The sequence below is a fragment of the Brienomyrus brachyistius genome, unplaced genomic scaffold, assembly GCF_023856365.1.
Source record: "Brienomyrus brachyistius isolate T26 unplaced genomic scaffold, BBRACH_0.4 scaffold35, whole genome shotgun sequence".
Classification (NCBI taxonomy): domain Eukaryota; kingdom Metazoa; phylum Chordata; class Actinopteri; order Osteoglossiformes; family Mormyridae; genus Brienomyrus; species Brienomyrus brachyistius.
The window spans coordinates 3,588,233-3,603,946 of NW_026042310.1; the positions used below are offsets into that span (position 1 = coordinate 3,588,233).

At 47.5% G+C, this 15,714-nt stretch overlaps 2 protein-coding genes across 3 annotated transcripts; both read right to left on the bottom strand.

Annotated features, from left to right (window-relative positions):
- Positions 1-747: 747 nt before the first annotated feature.
- Positions 748-9,254, bottom strand: LOC125721717 (transmembrane protease serine 2-like). 2 transcript variants are annotated; one of them, XM_048997715.1, is made up of 14 exons: positions 9,058-9,254; positions 8,712-8,770; positions 7,927-8,089; positions 7,569-7,655; positions 7,129-7,206; positions 6,389-6,518; positions 5,503-5,619; positions 4,283-4,326; positions 3,462-3,630; positions 3,207-3,373; positions 2,923-3,018; positions 2,586-2,728; positions 1,778-1,930; positions 748-1,239 (listed from the first exon to the last, which is right to left on the bottom strand). In XM_048997715.1, the coding sequence occupies exons 2-14, from the start codon at positions 8,724-8,726 to the stop codon at positions 1,231-1,233; spliced, it is 1,371 nt and encodes a 456-aa protein (XP_048853672.1). In that variant the 5' UTR covers positions 8,727-8,770; positions 9,058-9,254; the 3' UTR covers positions 748-1,230. The 2 variants fall into 2 exon arrangements, with proteins under 2 accessions (XP_048853672.1, XP_048853671.1); XM_048997714.1 differs by having other exon boundaries at positions 7,921-8,089; positions 9,058-9,252.
- A 1,272-nt stretch (positions 9,255-10,526) lies between these two features.
- acat1 (acetyl-CoA acetyltransferase 1) lies at positions 10,527-15,231 on the bottom strand. Its single transcript, XM_048997710.1, has 12 exons — positions 15,076-15,231; positions 14,815-14,862; positions 14,210-14,327; positions 13,929-14,024; positions 13,596-13,696; positions 13,369-13,512; positions 13,143-13,293; positions 12,957-13,052; positions 12,721-12,834; positions 12,555-12,619; positions 11,615-11,772; positions 10,527-11,381 (listed from the first exon to the last, which is right to left on the bottom strand). Exons 1-12 carry the CDS (start codon positions 15,127-15,129, stop codon positions 11,261-11,263), a joined length of 1,266 nt encoding a protein of 421 aa, XP_048853667.1. The 5' UTR covers positions 15,130-15,231; the 3' UTR covers positions 10,527-11,260.
- Between the last annotated feature and the right edge of the window lie 483 nt (positions 15,232-15,714).

Genomic DNA, 15,714 nt, shown 5'->3' on the forward strand with positions numbered 1-15,714 from the left:
CCCCAGAGCATCTAAAGAGGGAGGTGGTATGTGAGGACGCTCCTCCACGCTACGTGGCCTGATTCTTCAGTCTGCTGTCAATCCGTCCCCTGAGTTTCTGTAGACCAGCGTTTCTCAGACCAGTGCTCGGGGACCCCTCAGGCGGTCCGTGTTTTTGCTCCCTTCCAAGTGCATGAGAGTAGACCACTGCTATAGACCACATAGTTGGATGCTGGTTTGATTCATATCTCTCTCGCTCTCTCTCTCTCTCTCTCTCTCTCTCTCTCTCTCTCTCTCTCTCTCTCTCACACACACACAGCTTTGGTACTTGTTTAAGGTCAGCATGCCCCAGATGGTTGGCTTCTTGGACCTCCTGAGGTTTTTCTTCAGAGGCACCATCCCTAAAAGTTTGGTTGTCCTCTCCTCTGCTGTCTTCTGACGTGGGACAAGGCATACAAACGTTTGGAAACGTACATCCTTAAATGCTGAGATCTTGACATCCATCCCGAGATGTGAATTTCCCCGAGTTTCAGGTGGTCCCCATAACCCAAGAAACAGCCGCCTACAACGGCTGGCCCCATGAGGCGGAGCTGGAAGGGTGCATCCAGACATACGGCAAATAATCATGTCCGGTGCAAAAATGACCTCCTCAACACCAACTATCGTCTAAATAAAATTATCTAACATCCCTGATGCTATATTGTCCACCTTATAAAGTTCACATCCATGTACACACATCCGTTATTTTAAAATGAACTTCAATATGCATTTGCAATCATACATTTTTTTTATTAGAAAACTCCACTTAAAGTTAATCTATATAAGAGCATCAAAGTGTATTTTAATCTAGAATACGTGAGAATTATACAGTTAAGAATATCAAACTGATTATTGTGCATGTAAAATTAGCATTTTGTGTTTTAAAAAATTATAAAATTCTATAATTGACCTTATCCTGATACATGGTCAAAGAGACACAAATTCACACGTGCTCATTTAAATAAACAAATATCTTTGTAAACCGTCACATTATACATACACTTATACTTGTTGGGGTTTGCGGTGCCTGAACTAGCACCCCCTGCTGTCCACCTGGGTGCTTGCAGGTGAAGGCGGCTCTTGGCTTGGCAGAGGCATTACTGGAGTCTCAGAAAAAGCGTCGTGAAGGACTGAACTGAGAAAACTGAAGGTCGTCCAGCAACTCAGAAGGAAAGTCTTCCCCGGCCTGTTTGCCTCGGCACCATGCTTGCGCTAATTATTCTGCAACAGACGTGGAAAGAGCATTTGGTTGCAACATCCTTTTCAGCTCCCGACAGACCAGTACCTGGTATTTGATGTTCCTGATTGGCTGGGAGCTAAGGGGGAGCAAAAACCTGGACTGTCTGACGGTGCCCAACGAGAAACACTGGTCTAACTGTTCTCCATCTTATCAGGCTTACAAAACATAGTATTCCTTCAACAAAAGTACATCCAGTCATGTAAAATGAAACATATTTGAAGCTGTAGAAATATGTAAGCAGTTGCGTAATGAAAGGTATGATGCATGGTAGCGTTTCCCAATCCGGTCCTCGGGGACCCACAGACAGTCCGTGTTTTTGCTCCCTCTCAGCTCCTGGTAGGCAGCCGGAAGGGTGCAAAAACGTGACCTGTCTGGTAGGAAGCTGGTTGGGAGCAAAAACATGGACTGGCTGTGGCTCCCCAAGGAATGGACTGTGAAATGCAGATGCCTGTGAATGATGTCCAGTGCTTCTCAAGCTTAAGCTTGCGGACACTTATTGAAAGCGGAGGTCCCTCGTACCTGCATCTGCTCATAAATCCAGCTGAGGAAGAAGGTCACGTTGCCGTAGACGCCGGGCTTGTTCCTGAGGGCGCAGCCAATGCCCCAACTGGTGTCTCCCACCAGCCACCACAGGGAGGCATATTCAGTCACCAGGGGACCCCCGCTGTCACCCTGAGGGACACAGATGATGACATGGCTCTCTCCGGTAATAAGCTCTGGACGGGGGGAATCTTACCCTCAGCCAGCTTCCGAACGGCTGCTAACTCCGTTTTGATAGGAGTGCCTGTGATGTTTTTCTGCATTGCATTTTATTTATTTAGCACAGTAATGCTCAAACCGGCCCATCCACATGTATGCCCCCTCCCGGCACTCAGGAGGGAGCAAGCACAGATTGCCTGGGAGGTCAATGAGGACGGGTTTTAGAAACACTGACTCTTTTATCCAAAGGGATATACTTCATTTTTTATAGAGAAAGCAGGGCCAGACAGTGCCTGGAGCAACTGGGAGATAGGGATCACTCTTGACAATGGGATTCGAACCAACAACATTTAGGTACAGCATCCCAAACCCGCTGAGCCTTAAGCAACCCTGCAAGATATCAGCTTCTCCATTTTTCTTGAATCCTTCATCCCCGTTAAGGTCTCTCCATGAACACTGCTGCGCTCGCTAACGCTTACTCATCCAACTTACCCCATTACTCTGATGACCCTGGGATTGGAACCGGCGACCTTCCGACGACAAGCACAGGGTCCTAATCCGGTGAGAGGCACACCTCCCTACGAGTCAGCTGATTTGGATGTTTAACGACGACGCAACTCGCCGTTACCTGGCATGCATCCACGCCACCCTCCAGCATGCCGGCGCAGATCATCGATTTTGTTATCGCCCCGGAGTACACCGCTGGGCTGTTGCAGGTCTCGCTGTCGATTAGGTTAACCTGAGCCTCCATCAGAACTTTGGACGAAGATCCTGGAAGCGCGAGACCAAGAAGAACCCGACGCTGTCATGTCTGACTGGCTGATCGAGACAAACTATTTAGTGACTCGACTAAAACAATAAGTATTGAATGAAAATAAAAATTCGCAAAATGCAAGAACTCCACTTGTACTAGACGGAGTATTTTTCTTGAATTATCGTTTCTTTTGGATTCCAACAGTCCTTACCTTGGTTTTCGGTACTGCCCCACCCTGAAATCCAGCACGACCGAGGTGCGGTGAAGGTGAGCCCCACGTTGGGCAGACACACGGGCCTCACGACGTCTACAACAGAGAAGCAGCAGCTTACAGGATGTGCTAAAACCACCCAAAACACAGAACAAAAGTCTCCATCCCATGACTAATACTTCAAAACTTGGTATCCCATGAGCCTTTTGGGCTAGAATCTTGAATCTCATCGTGTATTTATGTTAACGGTCAATAGGATGTGAACATGGAGCACGACGCCCTACCGGACATGGGAAGCGGCTTTTTCAGCTTCATCAGGGCAATGTCATTTTCGTCCGTTACACTGTTGTAGTTGTGGGAGATGATCAGCGCCACCTTCTGGCTGTTGGACGTCATGTCGTCCAGGTTCAGGTAGCCGGCATACACGGTCCAGTCCGATGGGTTGCTGTATCTGAAATTGGGTCTCGGACATTAGGGAGAAGTGGGGGGGGGGGGGGGGGGGGGAGATGCCACGCCATTTAGCCCCAACCAGGACTTACCCGTCGATACAATGTGCTGCTGTGACAAGCCAAAGCGGCGTGATGATTGAGCCACCGCAAGTGTGCTGAGACTCCAGGTGCAGGCTGACCTGCCAAGGCCACGCCCCTCTCCGGGCCACCTGACCCCCAACGATGCGGGAAGTTGCAGGGCCTCTGCGTAAGCCACAGTCTGCGGAGCAGAGGCACGGAGTTGTTACCAGCTGGTTAGTGCATTGACTGGAGCGAAGCGTTAAAACTGGCCGAAAACAGTTCCGATTCAGCTTTTTTTTCTCTGCCCAGAAATGACACATTCAGATAATTTTTTTTTTCATAAAAAAGGATTTCTGTTATTGTTTTTGCCATCGCGTCTTTCTAAATCAACACTGAAAATAGTCAGGGATTCAATGGTCAATTTCACCCTCCATTTCCTCACACAATCCTACAAAAAAAATCCCCAATAAACTAGGTACTGAGATAAAGCTTGAAAAAAAGAATCACAATGAAATCCCATAATCATGCAGAGGAAATGAAAAGTTAGGTGTGATTCCCCAGCAGCCATAACTCCAAAACTATTAAATCTAATCACTTGAAATTTGTGTCTTCATTTGACATCAGAATGAAAACATTCCGAATTAAAATCAACCCTGGGCTCATTTTTAGCTTTTACCTGCCGGCACATACTATACCCCCTCCCTCCAGACACCCTCAGACAGAGAGGCTTCAGTGTCTCGGTGCCACAGAACCAGACGGACCGGATGGAGGCTGGTGTACTTTGACCGCTGCATGTGACTAGTCACTCTGACTCACCTTCCAGGCTTTCTCGGTTTTAACGAATAGCTTACCGATGCATCGCAGTGTGACGACAGCATCAGCTGGGCAGGAGGCACTGATGTGGGAGCCGATGGGTCACCATGATGAAGGGGACAAAGGTGCGAGAGACGACATTTATTTATAAAACGTTGCAGGGATGCCAACTTTGGTCAGCTGGCTAGAGTGAGATTTTCAGTTTCAGTCTGCACAGGGATTTCCATGAACGTAAGAGTTTTATTACCTTGTAAATAGTCTGTAAGGTTTGCAATCTACCCCAAAGCTTTTGATGTAGCCAATTTTAGGTTTAAAAACGCGATAATTTAGATCTGCCGTGAAATTTCTTGCGCGAGCGTGAATCCGAAAGCGCGAGGTGTCGCGAAAGATGGAAGCCATGGCGCTGAGAAGCAACGAAATTAGATTTGGTACGGCGGCGCGGAAACACCGAATGTTCCAGAAGCGCATTGAGAGGACGTCTCCGAAAAGGCGGAAACGCCACCGAAGCAGATGGAGCACTTGGGTGGCATGTAAATGATTTAGCAAGTTAAAAATCTGTCAGGTGAGACCGCGTCTGAGTCAACGTATCAGATTTCATGGCGCAGGGAATGAGACGCAGACTCTGAGAATGAGAGGCGTGCAGGAAGCAGTGTCCCGAACACGTCTCCCTTTCGGGTAATCATTATCACCATCCGAAACCGGCCCACAAAATCCCGGCCCAGCTCAATCAGGTCAATCATTAGCCAGGTTCAGTAACGGGCTTTGTCGGACTGTGACCCTGACGTTTTCCTCCCAGTCAAGAATGTCTGAGAATGACTGGGCGACACCTTGGACTTGAGCAGACGTGGCGGCAAGCTAACCCTGGTGTGTAGCACTCCTGCCGCGCTCTGCGTGTGTACAGGCCTTGTAATGCTGACGTGCGGCGAGTGTAAATATTCATTTCTGCTTTTTCACACTTCAACCGAACAATGCTAGATGGACAGTCGTCCATTTATATATCTGGATTTTTTTTTTTTTAAATCAGTGCAGCTCTCTGTAAGCACATTGTTCTAGGGTCAAACAGCAGGCTTCCCTTGGATCAGTGCCTTAGAGAAGCCCTTTTACAGCCTTAAACAGTGGGTCTGTAGAGTGTGACTGAGAAACCAGAATATCTCAGGGACTGGACCCAGTAAGGGATGAGCTGCTTTTTCAAGGTAAAAAGAATCTGCCTGCCTTTCGAACCAGGAGACAGATCAGATGAATCGGAGAGGAGGAGCACCTGTCCACGAGGTCCTTCTGAGCAAGATCTCCAGGGCGAGATTCAGGCCTCAGCGTCACATAGCCGCTGGAGTCCCCGTTCTTCGAAGCCGTTTGACCAGAGCTGACGTAGGTGTCTCTGAAAAACACAAGACGGTCAACCAGTCCACCAGGGCGCACACCATCAACAAGAACAGGGGGATACAGATGAAGAGGAGAGGAGAGGAGAGGAGAGGAGGAAACCCGTGGAGAACGAGGCAGCATATCAGGGCCAGTTGATCCTATGGACACGCATGGTTTTCATACAAGACTTTACAGTCTGTATATTGAGTAGATAAATTAAAAATGTTCATTCACACTATGCTCCCAAATAAGAACTAACAATGCAGCTTTTGTTTAAGATATATTAGTATTATTGTTGTTGTTGTTATAAGGTGAGACTTTTACTTTGATGGGACACAAACACCCATTTACTACTGATGTACAAATCACGACTAAATATAGCCGCTTCTTGAGATAAAAGCTGCGTTACGATTCGTAGCTGAAGAACAAACATGAGATCGGTATTTCACTTGTGTTATTCGAGGCTTGTTCCTTCGGCGGTTCCTTTACAAAGGTTTGCAGAATTAGCAGATATAGCAACAGATATAGCAATAAATATAGTAACTGCTTGGGATAAGAGATGTGTTGCAGTTCATCAATGGTGAATGAACATGAGATGAACTAAAACTGAGTTTGTGGTTAATTAATACTTAAGTTATTAAGTATTAAGTATTATACTACAAATTATTTTCAGCCTGTCAAGTAAAGTGTTACCATTAGTAATAACAGCCTAGGGTGCCCCACAGGTTCGACCACCCCTAGTCCAAATGAACGCTGACTAGGAGTCTGCAGAGACCACGACTCACTCTTCGTAGCCGATCTGTCGACACGCGCTCCTCCCGTGGGCGTCTGTCCAGCCTTCAGCACACATCGACCTCCAAGACTTGCTTTTGGGAGAGAACATCTGAAGGACGAAATCCTGGCCATAGAGGCGGACTAGAAGAGAGAGGCAGCAGCGTCGTAGCGAGTGTGAGTCTCGCGCTGCGACCCGGGCCGCTCAGAGATGCCCAAGAGCCGGACCACGTCATGCTGGGGCCCCGAAGGAACAGACTCCACCCATCCCGATCGCTGCGAAGCCAGCAAAGGTGAAAACCACCCCCACAACCACTCCGTATAAAACAATGTTAGTGGTCTATGTCTGGGGAGCCTCAGTGCCTCTGACCAGAAGGTTGTTGGTTCTAAAGACCACGATTTCACAGTTGGGCCCCAAGACCCACAACCACCCAGCTGCCCCAGGGACTGTCTGAATTTGTTCTGAATAAAATCATTTGCTGAATAAGTCAGTCAAAAAGTGGAAGCTGTGCTGCGAAAGGCGCTATAAAACTGGAGCTGAATGGACGTCCGATTAAACCAGTCTGTGAAAGCTCAGCAGGGGAGTCCAAGCCTGTTGGAACAAACTACACCTGTCCCCACCCCCGGTGCCCCCCATGCCCCCCTACTCCTCCACTGCTCTGTGACCTGCCATGGTGACGGAATCTTCCGGACATGAAGGAAAAAAAAAAAACAGGTTTTCTCTGGAGGTCCAGGGAGGGGAGTGCAAACTCACAGCAGCCAGCTTCAGCGCAGTGCCGGGACACCTCCATGCAACCCCCTGGGTCAGTACAGCCCTCCGTACTGTAAAACACTGCGATGGAAAACATGGGTTTGTGTTGCAGCTGAGTGACCTTCACAAAGGTCTCACAGCTTGTCCCGAACTTACAGAATCACAGACACAAACTCAGAATCTCAAATACTTAGAGGAGGACTGGAAGAAGCGCTTACATGCAAGTGGAGAAAGGCTACATAACGCAAACTAAAATTGAACATAGTGTTCTACAGAGTGACCCGCAGGGGGCAGAGTGATTTAAGAGCTGTATTTGCAGCCCAGAGGTTGCATTCTCAAAAATCTGACAGCTAAAAGGACAGCATGTTACATTCCTGATACATCTGCACTATAATCACAATGTGTTCTCACAGTACAGAACCTTCAGAAAATCGAGAACTTACGGAAAAACCACAGGATAAAGCCGACCAGAGCCAGTAGGAAGCAGCCGAAGACAATCAGTGTGATCAAACTGCAGGATGGCCTCCTGTCTGATGACAGGAAACATGTATACTGAGAAGTAAATGCACCCAGGCAGAGGGCGGTATAGCTCTTCTACGTTTGATTTATACGGATGCAAGTACAAATAGGAAAAAAATGTCAGCACATTTGTACAAATACAAGGCGGGAAGATAACCCCAAAGCAGATAATTAAGCAATATTCAGCTACAGTTCAGAGGACGAGAAAACCTTTCAAGAGAACTCGCACAGCGCGGAGGACACGAGTAGAGGTGAGGAATTAAGGTGTGACTTTACCATTACCAGGAAGGGCAGGGCTGGCCGGTGGGTACCAAGGTGCGGAGGTGTTCTGGGTGTTGATATTCTGTGGGACATAGACGGGCAGTCCGGTCCGGACAGCCGGGCTATGTGAAGACGGCCCCAATCCTTCCTGAAAGCCATAGTTTATATAATAGGGGTTCCCCTTCTGCAAAACACGGGGGGAGAGACGTCCGTGATTTTCGTGCGCGTTTTTTAATTAGTCCTCTCACTAGTTCAGCTTCTCAACCTGACACCGACACATTGGGTGGAAACTATTGTGTAATAGCCTATTTATTAATTCATTTAATCTGTGTCTCATAACCGCTTATCCAGTACAGAGTCTCAACAAGCCGGGGAAATGTTTTACGTTTTGCACGTTAATCCATAATCTGGAGAAATTAAAAAATGAACGCTTTACGCTTTCTTTACGTCAGTATTTAAATACACACATAATGTGTTCAGACTATTTTAATCCAAGGCCCTATATAATTTAGCAGAAATTGGCCTATCTACAGAAAAGGAGAAAAAAAAATCGACGACTGACTTTTATTCAGATCAGCTGCGATGTTACAGACATGTATATGCCTATTAATTGGACAGAGATTCTATATACACTTACTATGATCAGATTTAATGAATACTTTTAAATGTTATGCTCACGGTAACTGTCAAATAAGCGTGATTATCATTAAATTTGTCAAGAACTGTCGATTTAATTATTAACAAAATAAATGTATAGGAAATTATAGAAAGGTGGAAATCATTCAAAAATGAATACAATTGTTTACCGTATTTGTTGTCATAATTCCTCGGAGAAGCCGAAGTTCTCCTTCGTGTGAAACACTCCCTTAAAATGGGGGGAAAAAATACGTTTTTATAAATTCATTAATTTAAAAGCTGCACCGATGCAGCCGATTCAGATCAAACGATAAACGAGGTTCGCTTCCCCCGCTAGTCCGGCTGTAATTAACACCACGGAGAACACAAACTTTACCGCAATGTTAAAGTTTTCAGTTTGCCTCTATACGGAAATCAGTCGCGTTTATTAAACTGCAAACCACCGAAATCATGAGTTAAGCAACGTCCAGCGAAGTTTGAATGTGCATGGCTGCTGTAATTCAGTGCTTCTCCTACCTGGCCGCTTCCCTCCTGAAATGTGCGAGTTTCCTCCTTTGCGGTAATAACCGGTCGCCGTGACCTGAGCACTGTATCACTGCACAGGACTAAACCTGCTCTGCAGACCCACTCACCGGTTTACATGCGGACCGCAGCGTGAGAATAAAACAGCGGGAATGCTGTATTGCCACAAAATGTAAGAGGGTCATAACGATGAAACGCAGAATAATGCATAAAAATATCTGTTACACCGTAGTGTCACTTCTATTACACTACCATGTGAGTCACCACTATATCAGGTAGCATCTTTAGGTTTGGTGCTGTTTATTAAAAATACGTTCATCAGGCGTGAAGTTTTTAGTCCCATGGTTTCTTTCTAACAAAAACGACAAGTATACACGAAATATATATGAAAATGCTTCGGATAAAAACATTGTCATTTTAGTTGACCTATATGTATGTTATTGTATGTCTATATTCCTATTTAGGCTGTAACTATATGTTTGCGGTTAATCGCTGAATAAACAGTACGAAGTGGATGCTAAGCAATCTTACAGCCTAGTTTAAAACTGCTATAAAATCGTATCACGATATGTATGTCTGTTTTTCATAACAATTTAACGTTGGCTAAGTGATAATCAGTCGGCATTTAGGTTTCAGACCTAAGCATTCGTTAACCTACGCCCGTTTCTAACAGATCATCGTGGTGTTTCCGTAGTTTTTCCGTAATTACGGATGTACAGCCTCGCACCCGGGAGGCCGAAGCTAATTTAGCGGTATTTGTACTGAGCATCGTATCATATATCGTCGGTCATAATCTGAAGCGCGTGTATTCTGGATTTAATATTAATTGGCACACTTTGCATGGTAATGAGGGTCTTATATTTGGGGTACTAGGTTTATTCTCTCCAGGTTGCAACAAAGATCTATGAGCATTAAATGCACGGAGGTGTAGTTTTATTAATGATTTTATTAATTTTATGTCCGGCATTGAATTCTCCCTTTATTATACCCGGAGCACCTGAGTAATGTGTGCGGTTACATATACACGACAATCGCTCCCCCTAGTGGTCTAAAGATGCATATACAGAGAGGCGAGCGTCATCGGATGATCAACGTGAACTTGCAAGTACCCGGAAACTTCCGGTTAATTTTAGGCACACCCAGGGTCAGCTCTAGTGACACGCAGAATGAGCAGTTGCCTTGGTCAATGTTTCCTAACTTTCCGTGTCGGACAGTCCACATTTCTGAGAGGGAGCAAAAACACGGGGTGCCTGGGAGCCTTTGAGGAACAAATTGTTACACACTTGTGTGTTGAGCAAATAAAGTGTTCATCAATGTTCTTAGCGTATGGACAGTAGCTCGCCGGACCGGAATTGGAAACCTCTTGCTCATACCGATCTGTAACAAACCCAGCCAATATTTTTAAACTAATCAAAATATGACATCTACACTTTTTTCCCCCAGTAAACATATATTTCCACATGTATTTATAAGCAATACTGTATTTAAGCAGTTTCACACTCGACAACCACATTAAACATTTTGAAACTTGACATCCCTATTTCCACAATGTCACATCTGAAACCTGAAGCCTTTCACGAGGACGGATGACTAGGGTGGATCTCATCCCTAACACCTAAAATCCATTTTGATAGACTTTATGCCCCTCCACACGCGACACTCACACCTACCGCTGTCACTCCTGCTTTCAAAGGGGGGAGGCTTTTTGTACGGATAAAAACAGGCTGTAGCTATTGCTTAGTTGCATCAAGTGAGCATAACTGTCTGCTTACAATTTCATTCCACCATCCCCCCCCCCCAACCCTGATGGTTCATTCCAAATAAATCTGTACAGTATTTGAAGTCCTGTTCTCATCCACCCCTAGTCCTGTGTTCAAACCCATAACCCCTCCCGACCCATAACTGTTCACCCCTCATACTGAGAATCATGGGAGATCTCTCTCTGCCCCCCCCATCAACACACCAGCAAACAGCAGCAAGCCCCCGACAGAACGTTTATTCACACAAAACCAGGATCTGATCTGGAGTCAGTTGGGGGCCGGAGTTACTTCGGACACAGAGCAAAACGGCCCTGTAACAGTCAGCAACAAGGCTGCTGATCTGCTATAAATAAAGGAGCTGAAATGGGTGGAACAGGCGCTCCAGTCAGGATGCGGGGGCAAGTCGCCCTGATGGGCTGTGAACCTCGGAGAACTCGCTAGAATCTCTGGATCAGGATGGCAGAAGCGCCGCCACCACCGTTGCAGATGCCCGCCAGGCCGTACTGTCCCCCCTTCAGATTGTGTACCATGTGACCGACGATCCTGGCGCCAGACATTCTGGAAAGAAAGGGGCGGGGCTTGTCAGTATCATTAGACGTATGTACGAGTGGCGGAATCCTCATGCAGCCCACACTCAAATCAAGTTGCGCCGCAGGCCTCGTGGAATTCCGACGGAATTCTGCAGCGGGAGGAGCCTTGTGAAATTATCATACAGGCTGAACTAGAACCGGCGATTCCAGCAAACGTTCAAGCTGGGTGTGCGACGACGGTACGAGCCCATGTGACCCTACCCGATTGGGTGACCGAGGGAAACCGCCCCCCCATTGACGTTGACTTTGTTGGGGTCCAGGCCCAGCATCTTGATGTTGGCCAGCACCACCACACTGAACGCCTCGTTGATCTCCCACATGGCGATGTCTTCCTTCTTCAGACCACTAGCCTTCAGAATCTTGGGGGGGTGAAAAATGTATATTTCTAATGTCCCGCTTTGTGCCAAAATTATTTTAAAAAACTTAAAATCAAGTTTATATCGAGGAAAAATAAACCTGAAGGTATAAGGTGCGTCAGAAATCACTTACACAGTACATACTGCATTTCTTCAGAAGCATACTACTGGGACCGATAATGTAGTATGCGCTGTATGTATGCATGAGAGTAGTGTGCATACATTCTGACCAATGACATAATTTGGCCCCTCAAGTTAAGAACTGTCAAAAACTATTGAGGGAAAAAAAAAAATTCCAATCAAGTTATGGAATTGTACATGGAATTGTCGCCTATGGCTTACTCACTGGGGGCTTTGGGTGGGGATGCTGTAAAGTGCTTTGAGACGATGTAATGTTGTGATAATGCGCTATACAAAAATTTATTCGTTTGTATTTTGTTTTATACTAAAAGTTTGTACAGAGACTGCACTCCCACCACCATCTTGACACAGATTTCTGAGTAAGTGACGTTCTTCATCTCTGCTTACTTCGTCTCCACTGGCCTCGTGCGACAGTGTAGCATCTGTTGCGCACTTTGGAATTTTGCAGAGCGTAGTACGTCATCCGGGTACCGTTTGCCTACTCTCTCATCCGTACTGAGGAATTCAAACATACTGCTCATGTCGGGCACTATATTTTGTCTACTATATAGCAAACAAGTACGCCATTTTGGACACACTCATGGTCCTGAGATGCCCCACCCCACCCACGTCATCGTGGGTAACAGGTGTGCTCAGTCAGGTACCTTCGGGACAGCATACGCGGGGGCGATGGGGAAATCGATGGGGGCCACGGCAGCATCGGCAAACGCTGCGAGACAGAAAGGGGGACAGGAAGACAGCTGGAGGAGACGAGCTGCTATCGCTATGGCGATGTGACCAGCAGGGTAAAAGGAGCGCAGCACTGCGTACCGACGATCCGCGCGAGGGGGGTGACGCTCAGCCTTTGGGCCGCCTCGGCGGTCATCAGGACCAGGGCGGCGGCGCCGTCATTCAGGGTGCTGGCGTTGGCCGCAGTCACCGTGCCTGGGAGGGGGGGGACACTGCCAATCAAATGGAGCAGAGTCGACGACGCAGACACGGGGTGGGGGGCAGAGATGGCCACTGTAGAGAGGGTGGCACCGTGATGGATGCCCAGAGATCCTCACCATTCTCCTTCTGGAACACAGCCTTCAGCTTGGGCACCTTGCTGAAGTCGACGCGCCTGAACTCCTCGTCCTCCTTGACCACCACGTCCGGCTTTCCTGAAGGGAGACGCGCATCAGTGTGACGCCAAGTTCAGCGGGACGGCTGACGGCACGAATGCGTCAGCGGGCGGGGAGGGGGGGCTTTACCCTTCTGTGGGATGTGGACCGGCACCACCTCCTTGGCCAGCAGTCCAGACTCCCACGCTGCTTTGCTGCGTGTGTACGAGTTGATGGCGAAGGCGTCCTGATCCTCGCGGGAGATGCCACTGTTCTTTGCAGTGTTCTCTGCACAGTTGCCCTTGATGTGGAGGTCATCATCATCATCATCATGCATCACACCACCTTAACACCCCCCAAACACCGCCTCACGCACCATGTGAAACTTGTTGTAGACGTCGGTGAGGCCATCCTTCACGATGAGGTCCTCCATCTTCACCCCCCCGTAGGTGGGCGTCTCCCGGGCCATGATGTACGGCACGTTGGACATGCTCTCCATCCCCCCTGCCACCATGATGTCCTGCACCGCACACAGGAGGAGGCGGCCATGAGACAGGAAGTGGGCGGGGCATGAGGACAGGGCACATGGGGGGCGGGGCCTACCTGGTGTCCACACATGAGGCCCTGAGCCGCCAGCATGATGGACTTCATCCCCGAGGCGCAAACTTTGTTGATGGTGGTGGCCGGGGTTGGGGTGGGAAGTCCTGGAAGAAAAGAGAAATGCCAGTGCGAGCCAAGACCCCCCCCCATACACACCCACAAAAAGGGGGAGTCATTTTACTACCTTTGGTACACACAGCTCAACCCTTCTGGGGCCCTTAAGCAAAGTTAGATTAACCTAGTTGTCATTTGTCATTGCCTTTCCCATTCTGACAGGTTGACCAGATCGGAGCGCCCCCTGGTGGCCAGAAGTAACCACTATAGATCGCTTCCTACCTGCGCCAAGGAGAGCTTGCCTGGTAGGAGCCTGCCCTTCGCCTGCCTGCAACACGTTCCCCATGTACACCTCCTTCACCTCCTCCACGGGGATCCCTGCCACAGGAACACATCCCAGCTGTCACACACTTTTTCGAGCTTATCTAAGCGACTGGGAATGTTCGGCACATAGAAAATCGACACAGAGGCTCTTCACTGTGTCAGTGAACTGCTGAGCTTATAAAATTTACCAAAAGGTTAAAGGCAACATGGCCCGAGATTGGCAGAAAGCCTCCAGGTACCTGCTTGCTCGACGGCCCCTTTGATGGCAACAGAACCCAGTTTTGTGGCCTGGACTGTGGACAGGCTTCCCTTGTAGGAGCCAATCGGGGTGCGGACGGCACTGACAATGACTACCTCCTGTTGGGGACGGAGCAACGGGCACAATCAGGTCACCCCTCGGTCCACAGTTAGCACGTGGATGCTCTCATGATGGAGTTTCCAGAGCGCGGCTGCTTGGGGATCTTCCAGGACTGGCGATCACACCACTCTCAACTCACGTTACAAGTTCAGCCTAAAGCGGACCATTCCTTTTATTTTAGTCGATTATACACCGACCAGAAAGTCATAAATGAAATGCAGCATTATTCTGCTGCTGCATACATGCGGCTTTGGACGAAAAGGAGAGTAAATAAGTACTCAGACAGGGCAAAACCCTAGCGGAATTGAACAAACATGAACACAGGAGACTAAATAGAATAATGATCCGAAGTTGTAACTAAATGTCTGTGTATATTTTTTTCGGAAAACAAAAACGCATCGAAATATACAGATAAGCAGTTAGACATTTAACAACTGACAAATTTACAACGGAGTTTTCTATCAATAAAACGAGCCAGTTACTCACATTTAACGTGGGACGAGAAGCGTAGCTCCTTGAGAGGAACGTTTGAGCCTGCAGAGAAAAGCGTAAAATGTTCCAATAAAAGATTTCCCAAGACATATGCAACGCAAAATATTGCTAAAAGCGCACGGCGAGCATGCACCATTAAAATAATATTGGCACAGCATTTCAATCTCCATGTACGTTTCCGGGCCTGTGGTACCCTTCAACGAACATACCCTCAAAGCAAACGCCTCGGTATTAAATTTCTGCATGAAAACTTACCAAAAAGCGTCTGCAAACGTGAGCACGCATGGCGAGGAGGCTACTCGACAACATACCGCCTGAGTTAAAAAATAAACTCCGAAACGCAGATGAACCTATTTCACCTTCAGCAGTCCAGTGCTCGCGACGCCGGCTGCCAATCACAGCGAGAGGTGTGCCTGTGACATCACGGGACGCCAACGACGCGTAGCTCTGGGAAATGTAGTTCTTTAAAAAAAAACTCAAGCAGTTAATTTACTAAATTTTCTTTTATGAAATGATATTTATTTCTAGGCATTCCATATTATTTGTGCGTTTTAGCGTTTTAAACTATTCCTCTGTGGAGTGGTTTTGTATAAAGTTAGTGGATTTATACACGATTTAATTGACCGCTCCTAAATTTGGGCAGTTTGGTTCACGTATACACCTACCTAATAGTGCGAGTATGGGGTGACGGTCTAAAAAACATGACTTCTAGAGATATATGTGCAAACAGAAACTGTAGGGTGCAAAGAGCGGTGCCCCAGTGCCCCCAGAGTGTTACCTGTGGCACAGTTCCTCACCTGACCGTGGTGACAGCACAGTTTCACACATTTGTGTTTGAAGAGGAAATAGTTATTGTGGCCACTCATCCATCATCTAACTTCGCTTATCCCCTTC